General features: G+C 44.0%; 1 protein-coding gene across 1 annotated transcript in view; it reads right to left on the bottom strand.

The window, feature by feature from the left end:
• The window catches only part of HYDIN (HYDIN axonemal central pair apparatus protein), a 422,362-nt gene that overhangs the window by 296,162 nt on the left and 99,426 nt on the right, over positions 1–26,774 (bottom strand). The window contains exons 16-21 of the mRNA XM_070952742.1: positions 19,745–19,880; positions 19,173–19,337; positions 17,085–17,237; positions 14,910–15,148; positions 12,669–12,927; positions 11,023–11,166 (exon numbers count right to left, since the gene is read on the bottom strand). Coding sequence (XP_070808843.1) covers positions 11,023–11,166; positions 12,669–12,927; positions 14,910–15,148; positions 17,085–17,237; positions 19,173–19,337; positions 19,745–19,880 — 1,096 coding nt within the window. The remainder of the gene's footprint in view (positions 1–11,022; positions 11,167–12,668; positions 12,928–14,909; positions 15,149–17,084; positions 17,238–19,172; positions 19,338–19,744; positions 19,881–26,774) is intronic.

The raw sequence follows: 26,774 nt of genomic DNA, 5'->3' as shown, positions 1-26,774 counted from the left end.
CAGATTGGGTTTAAAGCGGGCTGTGCCACATTGGACCACTGCTTTGTCCTAGCACACCTGGTTGATAAATACGCCACCATACCAGGTGGTAAACTTTTTACTGCTTTTATCGATCTAAAGCAGCGTTTGATTTAATCTCAAGGGAATTGTTGTGGTCAAAATTGCTCAAAAGTTCCATTGATAGACGTCTTCTGTTCTTAATTAGATCCCTACATAATCAGACTTTTAGCCAGGTCAGGCGCGGTTTGCAGGGAGAACTCTCAAATCCTATCCCGATAAAGAGCGGAGTAAGGCAGGGCTGTGTCCTGGCTCCTCTTCTGTTTAATTTATTCTTATCTGACTTGGCCTCTTACATTGGACATACTGAGTCCCACGCCCCAAAGTTGTCAACTACGAAGATCCCACTTCTCCTTTATGCTGACGATGCGGTCCTCCTATCACTGTCAAGGCTTGGTCTGAAAAGGCTACTTTCTGCATTTAGGTCCTACTGCGCTGAGAACCACTTGTCCATTATGACAAATCAAAAGTATTGGTGTTCTCTAGAGCCCGGAAGCTATACAACTGGGCTATTAAAGGTAATGCTGTTAAGCAGGTTCTCCATTTTAAGTATTTTGGTATCCATTTTCAGAACACCGGTGCTTGGACTAGACATTGAACTCAGGTGCTGAATTCAGCCTCCTGTAGCCATCAGCAGATTCTAAGATTTTTCTATACCCAAGGAGGCCAATTTATTCTTTCTGGATCGGGACGCCCTGCACACGGTCACTCACGCCCTTGTCACCTCCCGGCTGGACTATTGTAATGCTCTCTACATGGGGCTCCCCTTGAAGAGCACTCGGAGGCTCCAACTGGTCCAGAATGCGGCTGCGCGGGTGGTTATGGGTGCAACTCGTTGCGCCCACGTGACACCCCTCCTGCGCGAGCTGCACTGGCTCCCAGTGGTCTTCTGGGTGCGATTCAAGGTGTTGGTTACCACCTTTAAAGCGCTCCATGGCATAGGACCCGGGTACCTTCGAGACCGACTTCTGCCACCAATAGCCTCCCATCGACCAGTCCGCTCCCACAGAGAGGGTCTCCTCAGGGTGCCATCGGCCAAGTTATGTCGGCTGGCGACACCCAGGGGGAGGGCCTTCTCTGTGGGAGCCCCAGCCCTGTGGAATGAACTGCCCCCAGAAATACGTAAGATCTCCGACCTCCGGGTGTTTCGCTGCGCACTGAAGACCCTGTTGTTCCGCCAGGCCGGGCTATCAACATAACGATTTTAAATTGGGGTATTTTAAATTTTTGGGGTTTTAATTGGAGCCTAATTATTTAATGATTTTAAATTTTAATCGTTGTTTTGTTTTGTGTTTTTAAATAGGCTGTACGCCGCCCTGAGTCCTTCGGGAGAAGGGCAGTATAGAAATAAAATTATTATTATTATTATTATTATTATTATTATTATTATTATTATTATTATTATTATTATTATTATTATTATTATTCCTTCTGCTCTGCGTATTTACAAAGCCAAAACCCTGGCCCAAACTCTTTACGGAATTCCTATATGGATACGGGGCTTCAAGGAGTGTATTGAAAGAACTCAGCCTGGTTTTTTTAGGAAACTTTTGGGTCTCCCTCCCTGTGTTGGCTTTGTTTCGATGTACCTGGAATTGGGCATTCGATCAGTTGAATGCATGGCGTGGATTAACACCTTTAAATTGTGGTTTCGGGCGCTCTTTTTGGCAGCCCCTGGTAGCTACCTCTCCCTGGTGTTAGCTGACTCCTATACTTCTCGATGGGAGAGGGAGATGGAAGAAACTCCACCTGCTAGGTTTTTTGGGGGATGCACTGGGAGACTACGGCCTTAAGGATGCCCAATCTAGGGTAGTCCAACAGCTTGTGGACATAGACTTGCAATATCTAAGAGCTAGAGCTAATAAAACCTGCTCCCCTCTGAACTTCAGCCAATTTAACAATTATGGACTGAGGATGGCCTCATATTTTTACACTTTAACCATCCCTAAGTATAGAAGAGTCTTCTCCCTTGCTCGTTTCAACGTCTTGCCCTCAGCATTGCTGGACGCACGATTTAAGAGGCTCCCAATAAGTGAGCGGTTATGCCCCTGTGATAGAGCTGAGGTTGAAACTGTGGAGCATGTTCTTTTATACTGCCCTATGTATAACGCAGGCAGGACTAAATTACTGTCTCTCCTAGAAACAGATCGCTCTGGATCCAATACTAGTAATTTGACTTTATATTGTTTAGGGGATGGCTCCTCACACATTACTTTTCAGGTTTCTAAATTTTTTTTAAGAGCTGTATGTCAGCGTTCCAAATTAGGCTTTCTTCCAGCGCTGACATAACAAGTTGAAGCAGAAAGAGCGGAAGCTTGATTTATTGCTGAGATGAACTTTTACCTAGTTTTGTATAGTACAGATAGTGTTTCCTGGGAGACGAGGATGGGGGCTGCATTCCTGTGAAAAGAACGTGCCGGGGTGTAGAGATGGATCTGTATGATGGCCAATGGGATATTGGGGTTGGAGAGCGGAAGAGGAGGGGGTTGGAAGGAGGGGCCAGTTTGGCTGCAATTTGAATCAGAAATGTCGGATTCTGCTATTCTTAAAAATAAAATGATTCATTAGACAGCTTGCGCTTGAGAATGAAGTTTATTCAAGATAGCACCGAAACCTGACACTGTAACTATTAGAGGAGAATGATGTAATTTCTCTCAGCCAAGGCTTCTAGTAGCCAATTGTTTATGATGTTACTTTCCCCACGTTCTTTTGCAATTATATTTGTATTTTGGTCTGTGACCGCAAATAAAAGTTATTATTATAAATTAAGCAATGTTTCTTTTAAGGAGCAGCTTTCTGTGATCTCTCTCTCTCTCACACACACACACGTCTTTACAAACACAGAGGAGATTCTAACACAGGAAGAAGCAATTTCCCCAGAGCCATGGATTACTAAAAAAACCAAATGGAAGAAGCGGAGAAAGAGAGGTAAAAGGGCGGGAATTTTAATCAAGCTAAGAAACAGGAGAAATAAAACACTGCCTTCAATTTTCCTAACCAATGTACATTCACTTGCTAATAAGATGGATGAAATACTCCTTTTAAACAGATACAATTCTGATTTTTACAATTCAGCAGCTCTATGCTTCTCTGAAACCTGGTTAAATGAATCAATTAAAGATAGCAGCCTGCATATCTCAGGGTTTCAGATTCAACGATCAGATAGAATTGTAGAAACATCTGGTAAAAAGAATGGAGGAGGCTTATGCTTACATATCAAAAACAGCTGGTCTCAGGATATAACTATAATATACAAATTCTGTGATGAAAATCTAGAAACATTAATTATCAACTGTAAACCATACTATTCGCCTCGTGAATTTTCCTCATTTCTTCTAATTGCTGTTTATGTCCCACCACAAGCCTTACAAAGCATTACAAACTAGCTGACCAAATTATGGAGGCTGAAGCCAAATACCCCAATTCACTGGCCATTATTTGGGGAGATCTAAACAAGACAAACTTAAGGAAAGAGCTACCAAAATACTTTTAGCATGTCAATTGTCCCACTAGAGGCAAGAATACTTTAGACCATTGCTACACAACACTAAAAGATGCTTATCGGGCTTTATCACAAGCAGCTGTAGGACACTCTGATCATTGCATGATTCACCTTGTACCTGCTTACAGGCAAAGACTTAAAACTACAAAACCAACAATTAAATCAATGAAGACCTGGGCTGAGGAGGCAAAATTAAAGCTACAGGCTTGCTTTTACTGCACTGATTGGAATATTTTTGAAGATACTTCTGCAGACCTGGATGAACTCACAGATACTGTAACATCATATGTCAGCTTCTGTGAAGATCTATGTGTACCGACAAGGAACTTGCAACTATATAGTAACAACAAACCTTGGTTCACAGCTAAACTTAAGCAGCTACCTCGTTCCAAAGAGGAACTCTACAGAAAAGGTGATAAAATGCTGTACAATCAGGCCAGAACTGTATTAACAAGGGAGATTAGAGCAGCAAAAAGAAGCTACTCTGAAAAGCTAAAGAATCAGTTCTCAACAAATGAACCAGCAAACATGTGGAAAACTCTTAAAAATATCACCAGCTACAGCAAACCTCCTTCCCAGGCTGAAGAAAATCAACAAATGGCAGATGACCTGAACGTGTTTTACTGCAGGTTTTACTGCAGATTTGAAAGGTTTGAAAGGAAACTACAGCCACCTATCTCCACAACCCCCATCTCAGACATACCAACCTCCTACACCCAAACCTCCTACAACTGACCCCATCCCATGGGGTTCACAACCCCTGGTGATCACAGAAAAGGAAGTGCAAGATCTATTTTACAGACAAAAGCCAGGAAAAGCTCCAGGCCCAGACAAGATAACTCCTTCTTGCTTAAAAGTCTGTGCTGACCAATTGGCCTCCATCTTCACCTGAATCTTCAATAAATCAAGTTCCTTCTTGCTTCAAACGCTCTACTATCATCCCAGTGCCGAAGAAGCCCACCATCAAAGAATTGAATGACTACAGACTCGCGACTCGGCTGAGGAACTGGTGGCCACCTGGGATAGGGCAGCCGCTAGAGCCTTGGACCGCGTCGCACCTTTGCGGCCTCTGACTCGGTGCCGATCTCAACCAGCTCCTTGGTTCTCCGAGGAGCTGAAGGAGATGAAGCACCGGAAAAGATGCCTAGAGAGCGATTGGAGGTCCAGCCACACCGAATCTGACCGGACACTGGTGAGGTCTTATATCAAGACCTACCTAGTGGCGATAAGAGTGGCAAAATCTAACTATTTTTCCACTCTTATTGCATCTGCAGAGAACCTGCAGATGTTGTGCAACGCCAGGTCCGTAGTAAATAAAGCCCCCCTCATCTGTGATCTTGTTCAGGAGGGGGGAGCGGACCTGGCGGGTATTACGGAGACCTGGTTGGGCCCGGAGGGAGGGGTCCCTCTGGTAGAAATGTGCCCACCAGGCTTCCGTGCATTCCATCAGCCGAGGTCACAAGGGAGGGGCGGGGGAGTAGCGGTTATTATTAGAGAAGGCCTTAGGCCCAGGGAGACCACTGTACCTCAGACAGCTGGTTGTGAGTCCCTCCTTGTGAAGTGGGGCCATGGGGTTCAGATGGGTTTGCTGATCACGTACCTGGCTCCCTGCCGCGTGGCAGCAACCCTGCCTGAGCTACTCAACGTTATTGCTGCGGTGGCGGTTGATACCCCCAGACTTATGGTCATGGGGGATTTCAACCTGCCGTCCGTGGGCGAGACGTCTGAGGTGGCTCGGGAGTTCATGGCTTCCATGACGGCCATGGATCTGACCCAACTAATTCATGGCCCTACGCACACTGGGGGAAACACACTGGACTTGCTTTTTGTCTCTGGACAGTGGTTGAGTGATCTTGAGATAGGGGATGTAGTCATCGAGCCCTTGTCATGGTCGGATCACTCTCTCCTTCGCCTTGACCTTCGTACCGTGGCACCCCGCTGCAGGGAGGCGGAACCGATAAGATGGTACCGCCCCAGGCGCCTGATGGAACCCGATAGGTTCCAGACGGAGCTTGGGCCAATTCCTGAGGTTCTGGCTCACGCCTCGACTGGAGACCTAGTGGCCGCCTGGGATAGGGCGGCCGCTGGGGCCCTGGATCGAGTCGTGCCTTTGCGGCCTCTGACCCGGCGCGGATCTCGCCTTGCTCCTTGGTTTACCGAGGAGCTGAGGGAGATGAAGCGCCGGAAAAGACGCCTAGAGAGTAGTTGGAGAGCCAGTCTTTCTGAATCGGACCGGACACTGGTTAGATCCCATATTAGGACCTACCTAGTGGCGATAAAAGCAGCAAAATGTACGCATTTTGCTGCTCTTATTGCGTCATCAGATAATCGCCCGGCCGCCCTGTTTAGGGTGACCCGCTCCCTGCTCCACCAGGAAGCGCGGGAGGACCCCTTGGAGGGAAGAGCCAAGGACTTTGTTCAGTATCTGTATGACAAAATCACTCAGATTTGGGAAGGTCTGGACTCTGACTGGGTAGATCCAGCGAGAGTGACGGAGGCAGGTCTTGAGACTGTTATCTGGGATGAGTTTGATCCTGTGACCCCAGATGACGTGGACAGGATTCTGGGTAGATTGAACGCGACCACATGTTTGTTGGACCCGTGTCCCTCCTGGTTAGTGCTGGCTTCCCGGGAGGTGACGCGAGGCTGGCTCCAGGGGATTATAAATGCTTCATTGGGTGAGGGTGTCTTCCCCGCCGCCCTTAAGGAGGCGGTGGTGAGGCCCCTCCTCAAGAAGCCTTCCCTGGACCCGGCAATATTGGCTAATTATCGTCCAGTCTCCAACCTTCGTTTTGTGGCGAAGGTTGTTGAGAGTGTGGTTGCGGGACAGCTTCCCCAGTACCTGGATGAAGCGTCGTATCTGGATCCGTTCCAGTCGGGTTTCAGGCCTGGATACAGCACGGAAACGGCATTGGTCGCATTGGTTGATGATCTCTGGAGGGCTCGGGACAGGGGCTGCTCCTCTGTCCTGGTCCTGTTAGATCTCTCAGCGGCTTTTGATACCATCGACCATGGTATCATGCTGCACCGGTTGGAAGAGTTGGGGGTGGGAGGCACCGTACTAAGGTGGTTCTCCTCCTTTCTCTCCGACCGGTCGCAGTCTGTGTTGACAGGGGGGCAGAGGTCGACCCCGAGGCCCCTCATATGTGGGGTGCCGCAGGGATCGGTCCTCTCGCCCCTTTTGTTCAACATTTATGTAAAGCCGCTGGGCGAGATCATCCGTGGTTTTGGGGTGGAGTACCATCAGTACGCTGACGACACCCAGCTGTACATCTCCACCCCGGATCACCCCAACGATGCCCTTGAAGTGATGTCCCAGTGCCTGGAGGCCGTACGGATCTGGATGGGGAGGAACAGGCTCAGGCTCAACCCATCCAAGACCGAGTGGCTGTGGTTTCCGACGTCCCGATATAGTCAGCTAATGCCATCGCTGACTATTGGGGGCGAATCATTGGCCCCCACGGATAGGGCTCGCAACTTGGGTGTCCTCCTGGATTCACGGCTGTCGTTAGAAGAGCATGTGACGGCCGTGTCCGGGAGGATTTTTCATCAGGTTCGCCTGATCCGCCAGTTGCGTCCCTATCTAGATCGGGACTCCCTACACACAGTCACTCATGCCCTCGTTACTTCTCGTCTGGATTACTGCAACGCTCTCTACATGGGGCTCCCCTTGAGGTGCACTCGGAGGCTCCAACTGGCGCAGAGTGCGGCCGCGCGGGTGGTGATGGGAGCGACATGGAGTTCCCATGTGACATCTCTCCTGCGCGAGCTGCACTGGCTCCCGGTGGTCTTCCGAGTGCGCTTCAAGGTTCTGGTTATCACCTTTAAAGCGCTCCATGGCTTAGGACCTGGTTATTTACGGGACCGCCTGCTACCACCAATAGCCTCCCACCGGCCAGTACGCTCCCATAGAGAGGGGCTCCTCCGGGTGCCGTCGGCCAAACAATGTCGGCTGTCGGCCCCTAGGGGGAGAGCCTTCTCTGTGGGGGCACCTACGATTTGGAACAGCTCCCCCCGGAGATACGTAGGATCCCGGATCTGCGCACCTTCCGCCGCGCGCTTAAGACTTTTCTATTTTATCAAGCTGGCCTGGCCTAAATCTTCCCCCTTTTTAAATGCTTTATTGCTGAGCACATTGTAAGCCGCCCTGAGTCTTCGGAGAAGGGCGGCATATAAATCAAATAAAAAAAAAAAAAAATGTGGAAATTTTAAATTTTTAAATTTTAAATTCGTCTTTTTATAGGGGTATGGGTAAGGCATTTTAAATTGGGGAGCCATTTTAGATTTAATTCTGTTTTAAACGTATTTTAATTGTTTATATTGTATGTTTTTAACTTTGGCTGTGCACCGCCCCGAGTCCTTCGGGAGAGGGGGCGGTATAAAAATCTAATAAATAAATAAATAAATAAATAAATAAATAAATAAACCGCCCAGCCGCCCTGTTTAGGGTGACCCGCTCTCTCCTACGGATGGGAGCAAGGGAGTATCCCTTGCAGGGTAGAGCTGAGGATTTTGGACAATTCCTGCATGATAAAATTGCTCAGATTCGGGCCGGCCTGGACTCCGATTGGATAGCCTCGGACGGAATGACGGAGGTGAGTCTTGAGAGTGTCACCTGGGAAGAGTCTGACCATGTGACTTCAGAGGACGTGGACAGGATTTTGGGGAGGCTTAACGCTACCACATGTTTACTGGACCCATGTCCCTCCTGGTTGGTGCTGGCCTCCCGGGAGGTTACACGAGGCTGGTTTCAGGAGATTACCAACGCTTCATTGAGTGAGGGTGTCTTCCCATCCGCCCTGAAAGGGGCGGTGGTGAGGCCCCTCCTCAAGAAGCCTTCCCTGGACCCGGCTGTATTAGGTAACTATCGTCCTGTCTCCAACCTCCGCTTCGCGGTGAAGGTTGTTGAGAGTGTGGTGGCGGGACAACTTCCTCGATTCCTGGATGAAGCTGTCTATCTAGATCCGTGCCAGTCGGGCTTCAGGGCGGGTTACAGTACGGAAACGGCATTGATCGCATTGGTTGATGATCTCTGGAGGGCCTGGGACAGGGGTTGCTCCTCTGTCCTGGTCCTCCTAGATCTCTCAGCAGCTTTTGATACCATCGATCATGGTATCATGCTGCATTGGCTAGAGGGGGTGGGAGTGGGGGGCACCGTGCTACAGTGGTTCTCCTCCTTCCTCTCTGACTGTACGCAGTTTGTGTTAACGGGAGGGCAGAGGTCAACCTCGAGGTTCCTCACTTGTGGGGTGCCGCAAGGGTCGGTCCTCTCGCCCCTTCTGTTTAACATTTATGTGAAGCCGCTGGGTGAGATCATCCATGGCTTTGGGGTGAAGTGTCAACTGTATGCCGATGACACGCAGTTGTACATTTCAACCCCAGGCCACCCCAATGATGCCCTTGACATGATGTCCCACGGCCTGGAGGCCGTGCAGATCTGGATGGGAAGGAACAGGTTCAGACTCAACCCCTCCAAGACTGAGTGGCTGTGGCTGTGGCTCCCAACGGCCCGATAAAGCCAGCTGACACCATCGCTGGCTATTGGGGATGAGATCTTACTTCCCTCAGAGAGGGCTCACAACTTGGGCATCCTCCTGGACTCATGGCTGTCCTTGGAGGATCATATGACAGCCGTGGCCAGGGGGGCTTTTTATCAGGTTCGCCTGATCTCCCAGTTGCGTCCCTTTCTGGATCGGGATGCCCTGTGCACAGTCACTCACGCCCTCGTCACTTCCCGGCTGGACTATTGTAATGCTCTCTACATGGGGCTCCTCTTGAGGAGCACCCAGAGGCTCCAGCTGGTCCAGAATGCAGCCGTGCAAGTAATAATGGGGGCGACTCGTGGCTCCCATGTAGTAGCTCTGCACTACATCCTACAACATCTTGAATCTCGAAAGACCTACGCAAGGGTCCTCTTTGTAGACTTTAGTTCAGCATTCAATACCATCATTCAAGACACTCTTCTAACTAAGCTAAACCAGCTACAGGTACCTGAACACACTTGTAAGTGGATCATAAGCTTCCTAACAAACAGGAAGCAGCAGGTGAAGTTAAGCAGAAACACATCAGATACCTGTACAATTAGCACAGGGCCCCCCCAAGACTGTGTGCTCTCCCCACTTCTCTTCTCTCTATATACCAATGACTGCATCTCCAACGATCCATCTGTTAAACTACTGAAGTTCGCAGATGATACAACAGTGATTGGTCTCATTCGAGACAATGATGAATCCGCATACAGACGGGAGGTTGAACAACTAGCCTTGTGGTGTGACCGGAACAATCTGGAACTGAACACACTCAAAACCGTAGAAATGGTGGTAGACTTTAGGAGAAACCCTCCCATACTTCTACCTCTTACAATACTAGACAACACAGTATCAATAGTAGAGACCTTCAAATTTCTAAGTTCTATCATATCTCAAGATCTAAAATGGACACCTAACATCAAAAACATCATCAAAAAAGCACAACAAAGAATGTTCTTTCTGCACCAACTCAGAAAACTCAAGCTGCCCAAGGAGCTGCTGATACAGTTCTACAGAGGAATTGTTGAGTCTGTCATCTGCACCTCTATAATTGTCTGGTTTGGTTCTGCAACCCTACAAGACAGACACAGGCTTCAGAGGATAATTAGGACTACAAAAAAAAGAATTGCTACCAACCTTCCTTCCATTGAGGATCTGTATACTGCACGAGTCAAAAAGAGGGCTGTGAAAATATTTACAGACCCCTTGCATCCTGGACATAAATTGTTTCAACTCCTACCCTCAAAATGATGCTATAGAGCACTGCACACCAAAACAACTAGACACAAGAACAGTTTTTTCCCGAACACCATCACTTTGCTAAAAAAGTAATTCCCTCAACACTGTCAAACTATTCACTAAGGCTGCATTACTATTACTATTAGTCTTCTCATCATTCCTATCACCCATCTCCTCCCACTTATGACTGCATGACTGTAACTTTGTTGCTTGTATCCTTATGATTTATATTGATATTGGTTGTTTTCTAGTATGATTTGATTACTTATTTGTACCCTATGACTATCATTAAGTGTTGTACCTTATGATTCTTGACAAATGTATCTTGTCTTTTTATGTACACTGAGAGCATATGCACCAAAGACAAATTCCTTGTGTGTCCAATCACACTTGGCCAATAAAGAATTCTGTTCCGTTCCGTTCCGTTCCGTTCCGTTCCGTTCCGTTCCGTTCCGTTCCGTTCCATTCCATTCCATTCCATTCCATTCCATTCCATTCCATTCTATTCTATTCTCATTTTTCAAGTCCTGGCCATGCATGTATCAGCTCCTATACTGACCCTCCCCCACAACACCGGCAATCTTTCAAAGGACTTGAGATTCCAATTTCCCAGAGGGAACTGGCTCACAGAATTCTGGCCTTTGGGCTAGTCTGATGTGAAAAGCCAGTAGGATGTCATGGTATCAAAGCACTCACCTTCTCCACGCGGAAAGTAACTGCTTTGGAGGAAATCTGCAGAACTGGTGCGATGAATTCACAAGTGACATCAATCTTCATGATACATTCTTTTCCAGACTGCTTCCCTATGATCGCGTGGCACAGCAATCTCTCCTTTACCAGCTGTTCAGGCAAAGAGCAGCAAAATGAACATGGCTGAGCCAGCTGGCCAGAAACCCTGTGAGTCCCTTGGAAATGCCTGCTTCGGTCAGTTTGCCACCCAAACCTCCCATTCACCATGTGTTCTGCCCAGCACTAGTTACTCTGTAGACTGACTACATTTCTTCTTTTTTACTGTACAAGACTTGGAGCTGAAACAGTGAGATGATCTGCCTCCATCAGGAAGCCATTCCCCCACTAGCCTCCTGTGAGCACCTTCGTCAAAGGTCAAAGGTCTCCAACTTTGGCAACCTTAAGACTTGTGCAATTCCCAGAATTCCCAACCAGCCATGGTCTTCTAAAATAGGGTTCTCCAATCTTGTCAACTTGTGGATTTCAACTCCCAGAATTTCTCAGTTGACAAGGTTAGAAACCCCCGCTGCAGAGCAGTGTTTTGCAATCTTAGGCATGTTAACCTTAGGCATGTTAAAATGTGTGGACTTCAACTCCCAGAATATCTGGGAGTTGAAATCCCACAAGTCTTAAAGTTGCCAAGTTTGGAAAGCCCTGCTCTAGCAATCAAGAGAATCCCTTCCCAACTCTGACTGCTTTTGCTGGCCTGCCTAGAAAAAACAACAGCTTCATCCTACTTGCTGTTGCCTATTTCTCCCTGAGCCATGAGCCTTCTTGTAAACATTTTGGAATGAAAATGCTTTCTGCCATCTCACTGGGAAGGGCTTCCCCCAAAGGAAGCCTCTGCTATCCAGTTCTTAATGCCTGCTCATGAAGACCCTCAACATTAACCCCAGGCCACAGACATGCCCTATTGAAAGCGGGGCCAGACTGAAAAGATCCCCTTCGGTCATCAATTGAAGGAGATTTTCTCAGGGCTCCAGGAGCAAGAGCAAGTTATATCATTTCCAAGTAGCAGATATAAAGATACAAATTGTAGCAGCATATTCATCTCAGAGTAAAGAGGAAGATAAAAATCCAGTTCTGGGCACTAAAAACTCACAGACAGAGTTTAAAAACCAGAAAAGGTGAATGAAACACAGACAGGCAAGAAAACAGAGCATGTTATCCAATAACATTTATAACCTTACTTGGGTGGTTCTTTTAAGGTGACCATATGGCACTTACAGCAGCTAAGTCGCAAAGATGCTTTTTCAAGAGGCAATTGGGTTTTCTTTGTTTTTTCCTTGAAGACATCTTACTTCTCATCCAAAATTGAAGAAATGTTTTGAACAAAAAAAGTAAGAAAGTCCAGTTGTCTTTTGAAAAGCACTTTTGGGACAACCATGACCTGGATGAACGAGAATCTCCATAGACATACAACAGCTAAGCGAGACCTGATTGTCCAGATCATATAATTCTAGCAATTGCAGCCAACTGGCCTGCTCAGAAGATGTTGAGCATTCCCAGAACCTGACATGCCATGCCATCAATCAAAGGGATGCTTTGCATCACAGAGATTAGAAGGAACTCTGGAGATCATTTGCCCATAAGCATAGGATCCTGAAGAATACCTTGGGAACCTCAGAAGATCCTTCCAGGACCATGTCCATACTCTTTCCTGGGGTCAGTTCCATTCTCAGTGGCTGAAGCTTGAACACAGGACCTTGAGATTCTGTCTTTGAGGGGATGGCCTGGCTCTTGGTGTTGGTGCTGATGGCAGGGAGTGTGTTGTGCTGGCGAAATGGGGCGAAACCTTCAGTCATCCAATAAAGCTGATGGGTGCGACGCCCACAGTTGGTGATCTTGAAACGATAGCAGCAGGGATCCAAACTAGCAAAGTGACAGAAGACAGGCCTATTATACAATTCCATTTCAGGGGAAGCAACCAGATGCAAAATACAGCAAACAAATAAAGACAAGATACAAGAGAAAGAAAATCTAACTGTAGGTTACACTAATACCACTCACCACAAATAATTCTAACCCTGCCTATGTCAACTTCGAAATGGATCCAAGCTGCCACAGCCATCTTTTCATTTCTCAGCTTGCCACACAGTAAGGGAGTTGGGGGCGGGGAAGAAGCTTGGAATGTCAGACCAGACAATAACAATAGATCGTCCTGTGGGAACCAAGGTCATCTCAACAGGTGCTGCCCAGAGACTGGAAAGAGTTACCAGGGAGATGCCAGACCACCTAACTGGACAATGTGACCTGTGACAAGGAAGGAGGGGAATATCTATTTTTTAATTATATGAAAACCATGGGAAATAGAGTTGGTTTTGCTTTCATGCGTGCCAAAATGATGTACTCAATAAAATAGTTCTTTGAGAAATCTGAGTATCTTGGAGTGCTGACTTGGTTGGCTTCATCAGTCAGCCTATTGATGAAGCATACGATACACTGTTTCATATCACTTCTCTTTCTTGAGGATCTTATCAACTCCATCCAACTCTGCTTTGCTAAGTCATTCTGTTTTTCTCAACCTCACTGTGGCAGCCCCTCAAATATTGGCAGACTGCTCTCATGTCCACCCCCCACTAGTCCTTCTCTTCGTTAGGCTAGACATACCCACTTCCCATAACTGTTTACCATATGTTTTATCCTCCAACCCACTAATCATCTTTGCTGCTCTTCTCTGTGTTCTTTCTAGAGTCTCTTTCTAGTTAGCAGCTTCACATATCAACATAAAATTAGGCTTCAATCTAGAACACTTTAAAATCCTGTTTCAAAGGCCCTTCCTTGCCCTTTTATGGATTCCGACCACTCAGCCGAAATCCATAAAACGGCAAGGAAGGGCCCTTGAAACAGGATTCTAAGGTGTTCTAGACTGAAGCCCAATTTTATGTTGATAATGTAGTGGAATTGTTTCAAAGGCAGCACTGTAAACTCAGCAAAAAGCAATCGTATAATAAGACCCTAACAAAATATGTGAAGCTGCTAACTACAAAAATGCAAGCTAGCAGAGTGGAGTGTTTCTGACAAGTTGCAGTTGCTAGCTGCTACCTCTGGTAATCAAGGATTTTTTTCAGAGAAATTAAGGAAAAAATAACACATTAATGGCAACTTCTATGGCTGCACTATCAGCCTTTGAAAATTCCTCCATGGGAAATGAAGTTGACCATATTAGATTGTAAGAAGATTGTTTCTGCTACTGATTCTTCCTTCATTCTTTGGGTTGCCGTGTGCAGGAGGGACAGAGTGGGTGAGCAATAGCACACCCTCAACACTAAAAGTCTGGATTAATTGCCTTTCTATTTCATAGAAGCACAGAACTGAAAAGCACCATTTAGACCATTGTGTTCCTCAAGGCAGGTATCCAAATCTGCCTTCCATAATTTAAATCCACATCTTATACTATTATCAAACTAGGTATCTCTCATGAGTATCTTACCATTTTCTTTTTTTCTGAAGTAAAGAACTTTGCATTGTTCTTACATTTATTCATTATGTTCATTACTATTTCATTGCATTTCATTATTTCATTGCTATTCAGCCCACTTCTCTAACCTATCAATTTACAAATTATTTTGAGTTTGGCTTCTGTCTTCTAGAGTAAAACGTATCTTGTCCAGTTTTGATTCATTTGCTAAATTTCGTAAAATTTCCTCTATCTTTTTGTCCTAGTTGTTAACAAGAATATGAAAGCAATTCAGATTTAGGAATGAATCCAACTGAGTAACCTCTGAACCATCTTCACCTGGACTGAATTATACTTACCTAACGAAATGTGCCTTTTGTAAGCTTGACTGAGCTTCCCATGTGGGTCAGAGCCTTCTGGCTTCTGATCAACTACAGACAAAAATGACCCTTACCTGAAATGGGGTCCCAGATTGATGGCAGGAGCAAATGGCTTGTCTGTGACAATGGTAGTTCCAATGCCAGTGGCCAGGACTGGAATAATATAAGAATTACTGTTCTCTATAGCCAAGTTGATTTTGTCCTGAAACAATACGGTATCATCCAAATTAACAATAAGAGTAAGTGATATTTCCGCCTCTGGAGGAACAACCCCTTCACTGGGGTCAATTCTCCACTGCGAAGGAGTACGGGCCTGAAACACAATAAAAAATACACAATCAATCAACTCCTCTGTGCCAGACCTCAATATTTTAAAAGGCAAGTTACATATTAAGGAAATACAAATATGTTAAATCATTGTAAAAAAAACCCCATCCTGCGCATTAAAATGGGTGTACTTTTACTACCAAGAATTGACAAACAAAACATATCAAGGAGTTTACTAAAGTTAAAACTTACTTTAAATTGAGTTGTTATTTTTTAAGATTCTTTTGATATGCCATGCTATACTAAAGGTAGCACTTCTGGAATGGATGTGAGTTTGGTGGGACCACAAAATAGGCAAAGTAATAGAAAATGAAGAAGATAAATACTCTGGGACTTTAGAATTCAAATAAACGAACACCTGCCACGTAACACCCCAACTGCTGAAGAGAAAGACAAAACAGTCTGGACAGTGGAGGTGGCAATACCTGGAGACAGCAGAACAGAATAGAAGATAACTAAAGCAAAGCAAAGATAGCACCAATAGTCACAGACTCCTTGGGTGCAATCCCAAAACAGCTGGAGCACCACTTGAACACCATGGGCATTGACAAATTCATAATTGATCAGTCAATTGCAAAAGGCAGCTTGACTCAGAACAGCTGATATCCTGTGACGAGACCTTTAACACCATCAAGCATCAACATCTGCCTATCCGAGATCCTTGGGAAGGACTTGACAGATAGATAAAAATGCCAAATCTAGTCTGAGCATTTGGTTGTCTGTGTAACAAACCATCATCATCATCATTTATTTTATTTATTTAGAGAAACTGCAAATATGTTATTCCAAGTGTTAAGGAACATGAAAATAGATGTGATCCATCTATTTTCTATTCAAACAAAATTAAAGGATGCAGGAATATGTGTACTATAGCAGAGATTTTCTGATGTTTTACAATAGTATTTTGTACCATTCATAGTATAATCATTATAATTAGTAAACCAATAACTTTTGATTCATTAGTAAACCAGTAACTACTGATAAAATATAAGGCAGATTTCTTTCTTTCTCTGCTTTCTTTTCTTTGTCTATACTTTTTTGTTTGTTCTAATTTTTACTTCTCCCAAGGAGCTCAGTATATATCTCAGCAAAACGGTTTCTGTCAAGGCCTGCCCCAAACCCCCAAAGGCTTGTAAATCACATGAAGAGACATCACTACCCACTGCTAAAGAGGGTCTGGCATATTGTACAACACCAGCCAATTCAGTTAGGTTATGATCCAGCACATTGCACAAACTCAGAAAAAGGGTTAATTTAGTAGTCAAAACATATGATACAAATGCTGCTATGGAGTTGAGTGTACATATGTGCTGTATGTATTAGGCATCTACCAATTAGAAACATGTATAACTCTGTATATCATCAGTTGTAAGAAAACAACAGACAAGGTAGTTGGTGGGATCTGGAGCTAAGTTGAGTGAAAAGGCTGGCTGGCCTTGAATCGCTCATGTGATGAAGCAGCTGAAAGGTGTTCTGCTCTAAACCTTCACCGAGTCTACCTAGCAGTTCTATAGTATCAATAGGTGAGCAGCAATCAACCTGCCACTCTGATCAGCACCTTATGTGGCCTCTGGTTCCTTCTGCCTGACAGGCAGCCAAAACAAGCACTTGCCCACCTCCTTCTAGACTTCTTGGATGCCACTGGCTGACAGCTACAGTCTTACTGTATTTTTAGTAATTTATTTAATTTTTGGACTAGAAGACTTCCAGGGTCCCTTCCAACCTTACTGTTCTATGTTCTATATTCCAAATTGCTAACTACTAATCTATATCTCTTCTTGGAATATCCACAGCTCCAAGTGCTATCCATCTGGAAATTACTTCATAGGAGGCTTTCTCCTATAATCATGGCAAAAGCTGTTAACAAAGAAAACCTGTTCAGTTTTACTTCCCAATATAAATCAGCTTCAAAATTTACTTACCATCTGCACCTTAAATGGTGCAGGAATAACAGACTGATTTGAAAGACAAAGTGCCCTGGAAACATTCTTTAAAACCTGGATGCAGCCAAAATCTATCTTAGATGGATGCACATAAACAACAGGACCTTCTCCAAAAGTCACCAATTGGATTTTCTATGGCAGGGAATAAAAAGAAGCAAGCAGAAGAAGTTAACACAACAACAATTATTGTGACTTATTATGACTGAATACTGTAAAATAGCCTTCCACAATCTAAGTAACCTCTTGATGCATGAATTACAGCTGTCAAAATTTCCTAGAAAATATAAGCATAGAAGAGAATCCTGGAAGGTAAAGTCTTCACAATTACAAGATACTTAAATTGAGGAAGGTTAATTTTCATGCATACTTGGATTTGGTGCTTAGATATTAACTTTATACTTCATTTATATCACAGGTCAGGAGGTAAACCTGATTAAGAGGAGAAAGCTATTTAAAACCTATTTTTTTGCTGTGGTGGATACAGAGCCCTGTAGCTGCAGCTACTCTCCCCCACAGGGCTAGACAACCATTTTGCTTCCACTCAATTGTCAAATTGTCCACTTATTGTGGAATACATTAGAATAGACATTTTCTCATGGTCTGTCTTAGTAGCTGAGAAGAGCAAAGGGATTCCGTAAGAAGAGATTGGATTGTTAACATCTACCTGAAGGATTTAAAGGATGAAACAGCCTACCTTCACAGGTGAGAGCCATGGAGGGTGCAGGTTTGAATGATGAAGTGCTGAGCAGTCCAGTGAGAAGACTGACTGAGCAGTGTGTGATCACAACTAAAAGTTGAAGAGGATTCTTGGTGGTCCATTGATTCTGAATGCTAGGCAGAAGCACTGTGGATACCAGGGCCTCCTCCTTTAGATTGGATGGATGAGATGAAAGCTACAAGTGGTCTGGGATAACTCGCCATGGTCAACTTGCCATGATCAATTTGCCACAGGACAATTCAATGCTGTATTAATCGTTTCATTCAGTTACTTTTATTATTGGTGACTACATTTTTTTCAAAATTATTGTAACTCTTGTACTTCTGGATTGACTTTCTTTATTTTATTATTATTGCCATGGTTTTTATTGAATTGTCCCACAGAGAGTTGTCTTGCAGTGAATTGGCTGCAGCAAGTTGGCTGTGGTGAGTTGTGCCATTCCATGTCCATTCTGGAACATAAACTGGACAGGGGAGGGGGAGGGCTCTAAAGGAATGGAAGCAGGCAGTCAAATCTTGGTAATGTCCACCAAGAGTCACTTTGTTGAGTTGGGTGGCTATAGAAATTGACTGACTGACTGAATAAATAGATTGCTTATTTCTGAGGAAGGTAGATTTCCTGTTCTGAGGGAGTAAATTCCCACTCAAGAACAGAGGGCAATAACATAACTATCTGCCCCAGGAGACTCTCTCCCAAGGAACAGCCACCAAACATTATTGTACCTGAGGAGGCTTGCACTTTAGCCTCCTTTCTGAAACCTAGGGAGATACCAAATAAACATTCTTAGGATCTTTGGTCTGTACATATCAAGTACTTCAATATCTTGGAACAATAAAATCGTATGGAAAAACTTCTGTTTCTCAAATGAATGATGCAGTACACATTCCCAATTACACAATATTCAAATTTCCAGAATAAACTAGAAATAAACATTTAAGGTTTTACAAGGGATATTTTTGCTAGATCTATATTCTAGACTCAGATCTAGCCACTTACATATGGAATTTTTAACCATTCCCAAACCATTGGTGCGCACACACACACACACACACACACACACACAGAGTATCATTTTGCTATGGATCATCTGGAATGCCATTTTCAACCATCCTTCATTCTATTGTCAAATACTAGAATGGCAGATCCTAGAATCCATCTCAATAAATGATCTACCTCTTTCTCCTTCTCTAGCGTATCTTCTCACATAAAGCAAACCAATGACCTTATCATTACCAATGGATTACAGTCTTTTCCTGTCCTCCTGCGACCAAGGAACTTTATTGAACTTACTGTAGTCAATACAAGATGTAATAAAGGCCTCTTTATTCCTGCTCATTCAATCCACTCACCAGGGGAAAGTCTTCATTCCCAAAGATAGCTATGGAAGCCATTGTTTCCTGGTGACCTTTTTCCTCAACTTCCAAAGCTAATGGGATTTCAACTGTGGCATGAGGTGGAATAATACCACAAGGTGCTGGACTTGAATATAAGATGGTGGGAGAGTTCTTATATTCCTAGGTGGAGATAAAAGCACTAAGAATTACCTGCTCAAAGTCTTTCTGTTTCTATGCTGTCATGATCTCCCCCAATAAAATCCATGTCTTTTATTTATTTATTTTATTATTCATGATAGAGCTCTGAAAATTTATTTCAGCAAACTTTTCAGCAGTTGTTTTCAATATCATAAGAGCAACAAAGCAAGAACATCCTTAAATAAAATGTAAACAAGAGTACAGTTCAAGAAATGACCATAACTGGGCTAAAACATTTCTCTCCTCTTTTCTATACACACATTATTAAATGCCCCTAGAGATGCTGAAGTTTCATCCTCCTGTACAAGGCCATCAACCTGAATGAAAAGCCTCTGCAGAAACAGCAGGACCTTCAAATAGGAAAGAAAGAAGTCAAAAATCAAACCAACCTGGGGAAGAACACCATAACACCCTGGAAGATCAGCTTCATTAACAAGTTTTACCACTTGTTGATACTGAAATTTCAGGAAACAACGTCCAAAATTCACAGTGGGGCTTGCCACATGTAGTGGAGGTGTGAGGCATCTAGTTAATCAGAAAAACAAATCAATAAAAATATTTTTTTAAAAATTCTAATCCACAACAGAGATGCAGAGAATAACACATTTATAATTTTGAAGAAGACTCATCAACTTGTTATTAGTTACCTGAAGCTGCAGGTTGCTAAAACTTCACACAGTACATTAAAAGTGAAGCTGCTGGAAGCAGACCTACACCTGACCCTAAGTCTCAAGAGAGGGTGGGCCTTGATATTTTTCTGGTAATTTGGGTTTTTGAGATTTGAAGGCCATGTTACACAGAAAATCAGACTTGGATCTGGAAATCACTTTTCTCAGGCTCAAGATCTTGTCACCACCATGTGACTTGCCTTGTTTATGACAAGCCAGTGTGGTTTCTCTAGAATTCCCTTTGCTATTTCTCAACCAGATTTCAAAATGCCCTACCAATCTCCAGAAAAAGAGAGCAAAATGAACCTATAAGATAGTTGCTGTATAACCCACATTCTCACGCCATGTGGGTTATCACCAAAGGAGGCTGCTGTAAACCTACAACGATCCATCTTCAATTGTAAAGGACAAGCAATCAAGGAATATGCTGCTGCAGACTAGCACTTGGTTCAATAGCCATGAAGGCCTCGGAAAAGATATTCAAATGCTATGATATGTCTACACCTACAAAGACCATGACACTCTATGGATGTGAAAGTTGTACTTTGAAGAAGTGGGATAAGAAGAGTATTGATGCATATAATAAGCTTAAACAACAGATAGCGACAGATTTGGCTAAATGGGAGAACCTGCAATTATCATTGATAGGGAAGATATCAACTATTAAAATGAATATATTGCCTAGAATTTTATATTTATTCCAGACAATCCCAATTAAGTTGGAAAAAGAATATTTTGAAGATTTAAATAAAATTGTGTTAAAATATATTTGGTAGGGTAAAAAGGCGAGGATAAAATTAAGATTGCTGCGTGTAGTTCTCTCAAGGAAAATAATTATAATAAGGTTAAGCGACAGATAGGACAAGATTTGGAAAAATGGGCAAATCTGCAATTATCTTTAATTGGGAGAATTGCAACTATTAAGATGAATATCTTGCCTAGAATTTTATATTTATTCCAAACAATCCCGATAAAGTTGGATAAGGAATTTTTCACAGATTTGAATAAAATGATATTGAAATATATTTGGCAGGGGAAAAAGGCAAGAATAAAAATGAAGTTGTTACAAGATGCTAAAATGAGGGGTGGTTTTGGTTTACCTATCTTTGAACTCTACTATCAAGCAGCTAGCTTAATGTGGACTAAAGAATGGATATCATTAAAAAATACTAGATTGTTAAATTTGGAGGGACATGATTTGTTGTTGGGATGGCATGCTTTTTTGTGGTATAAAGGAACTAAAATACAAGGGTATTTTAGAAGACATAAAATACGTGAAGCCTTATGGTTGAATTGGAAGAAGGTTAAAAAAAATCACTACATGAAGATACCAGTCTCGGTATCTACAATCGAAGCATTCATGCATCCAGTGGTGTTTAAAGGGAAACAAATTATAAAATATAAGGAATTATTGGATGAAAAGGGTGAACTTAAATTAAAGCAAGACATGGAAGATCAAGGGTATAAAATGGATTGGTTTTCATACATGCAAATACTCTCTAGATATCGAGAAGACCTTAAACAAGAAGGCTTTTATAATGTATTGACTAATTTAGATAAGATTTTGATGGGTTCTGATGATCATGTAATTAAAAAGCTATATGGTTATTTGCTAGAGGTTAAATTGGAAGAAGAACAAGTTAAAGAATCAATGATAGCATGGGGGAAGAATTTTGGTTATGGTATTGATTTAGAGAAATGGCAAAAATTGTTTTTTATTTTATTTTATTTTTTTAAATTTGATTTATATGCCGCCCTTCTCCGGAGACTCAGGGCGGCTTACAATGCGTTAAGCAATAGCCTTCATACTTTTGTATATTTATACAAAGTCAGCTTATTGCCCCCACAAACTGGGTCCTCATTTTACCTACCTTAGAAAGGATGGAAGGCTGAGTCAACCTTGAGCCTGGTGAGATTCGAACTTACAGTAATTGCAGACAGCTGGTGTTAATCACAATGCTTTCAGTCTGCTGAGCCACCAGGCCCTTGTGGTCACATAAATTGTCACATAAATTGTGGTCACATAATTATAAAATGACAATGTCTACAGCATATAAGGAGAATTTGTATAAGATGTTTTTCAGGTGGCATCTAGGGTCGAGAATAGCCAGAATGTTCCAGAATAAATCGGAGAAATGTTGGAAATGTCATCAGACCCCAGGATCCTATTACCACATGTGGTGGACATGCGTAGAAGCAAGGAGATATTGGACTAAGATACACACATGGTTGGAAAAAATGATAAAGAGACATATTGACTTTAAACCAGAGATACTTTTATTAGGGATTATACCGGAGACATATAATAAAGAACTGCAATATTTAATTGTGAATCTTTTGACAGCAGCTAGAATTGTATTTGCTAAAAATTGGAAAGGAGAAAAGTTACCTAATGATGAAGAAATTATAAAGAAAATGATGGAATGTACTGAAATGAGCAAATTGACATTTGAAGTAAGAGAACAGGAAGATAGTCAATATTATTTGATATGGGATTTATTTTAGAGAATAAGAATAGATAGAGAATAAGAATTGGAAATAATTATGATATAAATGGATGTTGAAATTTTTGGAAATAAGCTAGCATGTTTAGTAGTAATAATAATAATAATAATAATAATAATAATAATAATAATAATAATAATAATAATAATAATAATAATAATAATAATAATAATATTTCTATACCGCCCTTCTCCCGAAGGACTCAGGGCAGTGTACAGCCTATTTAAAAACACAAGACACAACAATAATTAAAAATTAAAATAATTAAATAGATTTGGCCAATTTAAAACCCCAAAAATTTAAAATACCCCAATTTAAAATTATTAAGTTGATAGCCCGGCCTGGCGGAACAACAGGATCTTCAATGCGCAACGAAACACCCGGAGGTCGGAGATCTTGCGTATTTCCGGGGGCAGTTCATTCCACAGGGCTGGGGCTCCCACAGAGAAGGCCCTCCCCCTGGGTGTCGCCAGCCAACATAACTTGGCTGATGGCACCCTGAGGAGACCCTCTCTGTGGGAGCGGACTGGTCGGTGGGAGGCTATTGGTGGCAGAAGACGGTCTCGAAGGTACCCGGGTCCTATGCCATGGAGCGCTTTAAAGGTGGTAACCAACACCTTGAATTGCACCCGGAAGACCACTGGGAGCCAGTGCAGCTCGCGCAGGAGGGGTGTCACGTGGGCACAACGAGTTGCGCCCATAACCACCCGCGCGGCCGCATTCTGGACCAGTTGGAGCCACCGAGTGCTCTTCAAGGGGAGCCCCATGTAGAGAGCATTACAATAGTCCAGCCGGGAGGTGACAAGGGCATGAGTGACCGTGCGCAAGGCGTCCCGGTCCAGAAAGGGCTGCAACTGGCGGATCAGGCGAACCTGATAAAAGGCTCCCCTGGCCACGGCCGTCATATGCTCTTCTAAAGACAGCCGTGCGTCCAGGAGGACACCCAGATTGCGAGCCCTCTCTGTGGGGGGCAAAGATTCACCCCCAATAGTCAGCGATGGCACCTGCTGACTATATCGGGACGCCGGCAGCCACAGCCACTCGGTCTTGGACGGGTTGAGTCTGAGCCTGTTCCTCCCCATCCAGACCCACACGGCCTCCAGGCAGCGAGACATCACATCAAGGGCATCGTTGGGGTGGTCTGGGGTGGAAATGTACAGCTGAGTATCATCAGCGTACAGATGACACTTCACCCCAAAACCACGGATGATCTCACCCAGTGGCTTCACATAAATGTTGAACAGAAGGGGCGAGAGGACCGACCCTGGTGGCACTCCCCATGTGAGATGCCTCGAGGTCGACCTCTGCCCCCTGCCAACACGAACTGCGAGCGGTCGGAGAGGAAGGAGGAGAACCACCGCAGAACGGTGCCCCCTATTCCTAACCCTCTTAACCGCTGCAGCATGATACCATGGTTGATGGTATCAAAAGCCGCTGAGAGATCTAATAGGACTAGGACAGAGGAGCAACCCCTGTCCCGAGCCCTCCAGAGATCATCCACCAACGCGACCAATGCCGTTTCTGTGCTGTGCCCCTGCCTGAAGCCCGACTGGCACGGGTCTAGATAGATAGCTTCATCCAGGTGCCCGGGCAGTTGTCGTGCCGCCACAAAACGAAGGTTGGAGACCGGACGGTAGTTAGCTAATTCAGCCGGGTCCAGGGAAGGCTTCTTGAGGAGGGGCCTCACCACCGCCTCTTTCAAGGTGGCGGGAAAGGCACCCTCACTCAGAGAAGCAGCTATAATCCCCTGGAGCCAGCCTCGTGTAACCTCCCGGGAGGCCAGTACCAACCAGGAGGGACACGGGTCCAATAAACATGTGGCGGCACTAATCCTACCCAGAACCCTGTCCACATCCTCGGGAGCCACAGGATCAAACTCCTCCCAGATAATATTCTCAAGGCCTGCCCCTGTCTCCTCCCCTGGACTCATCCAATCGGAGTCCAAGCCATCCCGAATCCGAGCGACTTTATCATGCAGGAATTGCACAAAATCCTCAGCGCGGCCTTGCAAGGGATCTTCCCGCACTCCCCCCCGAAGAAGGGAGTGGGTCACCCTAAACAGGGCGGCTGGGCGGTTCTCTGCAGATGCGATAAGAGCGGAGAAATGGTTAGATTTCGCCGCTTTTATCACCACTAGGTAGGTCTTGATATAAGACCTCACCTGTGTCCGGTCGGAATCGGATTGACTAGTCCTCCAAATGCTCTCTAGGCGTCTTTTACGACGCTTCATCTCTCTCAGCTCCTCAGAGAACCAAGGAGCCAATTGAGATCGGCATCGGGTCAGAGGCCGCAAAGGCACGACGCGTTCCAAAGCTCCGGCGGCCGCACTCTCCCAGGCGGCCACCAGCTCTTCAGTCGAGTCGTGTGCCAGAGTCTCAGGAAACGGCCCAAGCTCCATCAGGAACCTTTCGGGGTCCATCAGGTGCCTGGGACGGAACCATTTGGTCGGTTCCGTCTCCCTGCGGCGGGGGAAAGCGGTACGAAAGTCTAAGTGAAGGAGCGAATGATCTGTCCATGACAAGGGTTTGATGTCTAGATCCCCTCTACCAAGATCATTCAACCACTGACCAGAGACAAAAATCAGGTCCAGAGTGTGTCCCCCTATGTGAGTTGGGCCTTGAACTAACTGGGTCAGGTCCATGGCCGTCATGGAAGCCATGAACTCCCGAGCCGCCTCTGACGCCTCACCCGCAGACGGAAGGTTGAAATCCCTCATGACAATAAGTCTGGGGGTGTCAACCGCCACCCCGGCAATGACGTCGAGTAGCTCGGGCAGGGTCGCTGCCACGTGGCAGGGAGCCAGGTACGAAGTCAGCAAACCCATCTGCACCCCACGGCCCCACTTCACAAAGAGGGACTCACATCCGGCTATCTGAGGAACAGTGGTCTCCCTCGGACAAAGACTCTCCCTAATAATCACCGCCACTCCCCCACCCCTCCCCTGGGCCCTTGGCTGATGAAATGCACGGAAACCTGGTGGGCACATTTCAACGAGGGGGACCCCCCCTCTTGGCCCAACCAGGTCTCCGTAATACCTGCCAGGTCCACACACCCCTCTAAAATAAGATCACAAATGAGGGGGGCTTTATAATAAGAGAAGAGAAGAGAAGCACAAAAATACCACTGACTGATACACTGTCTATAATTGTATGGAATGATTATGTTTTTATGTTTTGTTTTGTTTGTGTTTTTGAAAATAAAAAAAAATGTATCAAAAAAAAAATTTAAATTGCTGCAAGATGTTAGAACAAGAGCAGGTTTTGGTTTGCCGGATTGGGAATTATACTATCAAGCTAGTAATTTGATGTGGATTAAAGAATGGATAATGTTAAGAAATATTAAATTGTTGACTTTAGAAGGACATGACTTGCTGTTGGGCTGGCATGCTTTTTTTATGGTATAAGAATACAAAAACACAGGGTTATTTTAGAAGACATATTATACGACACTCTTTGTTATCAAACTGGGAGAAGATCAAAAGATATCATTATTTAAAAATTCCAGTATGGTTATCTTCTACTGAAGCATTCTCATACTCAATAACATTTAGAAAGGAACAAATTGTTAGATATTGTGAATTATTGAATGAAAAGGGGAACTTAAATCAAAGCAAGAATTAGAAGAACAAGAGATAGAAATGGATTGGTTTTCATATATGCAAATACAGTCTAGATATGTTGAAGATTCTAAGACAGAGGGTTTTTACAATAGTTTGACGAATTTAGATAAAATCTTAACAGGTTCTGATGACTATGTAATTAAAAAATTGTATGGTTATTTATTAGAAGTAAAACTGGAAGAAGAACAAGTTAAAGAAACAATGATTGCATAGGGAAAAACTTTGGTCATGGGATTGATTTAGAGAAATGGCAAAAATTGTGGTTGCAGAACTACAAAATGACAATGTCAACAGCATATAAAGAGAATTTGTATAAGATGTTTTACAGGTGGCATCTACCCCCGGCGAGAATAGCCAGAATGTTCAAGAATAAATCGGAGAAGTGCTGGAAGTGTCATCAGACTCCGGGTTCATATTACCATATGTGGTGGACATGTGCAGAAGCTAAAAGATATTGGACTAAAATCCACACAAGGTTGGAAAAAATGACAAAGAAACACATTGATTTTAAACCAGATATATTTTTATTAGGGATTTTACCAGAAACATATAATAGAGAACTGAGATACTTAATTGTGAATGTTTTAACAGCGGCTAGAATTGTATTTGCTAAAAATTGGAAAGGAG

The sequence above is a fragment of the Pituophis catenifer genome, unplaced genomic scaffold (assembly GCF_029215685.1).
Source record: "Pituophis catenifer annectens isolate HBS135680 unplaced genomic scaffold, rPitCat1.0.hap2 SCAF_13, whole genome shotgun sequence".
Taxonomy (NCBI): domain Eukaryota; kingdom Metazoa; phylum Chordata; class Lepidosauria; order Squamata; family Colubridae; genus Pituophis; species Pituophis catenifer.
This window is presented reverse-complemented; position numbering and strand designations above follow the sequence as displayed.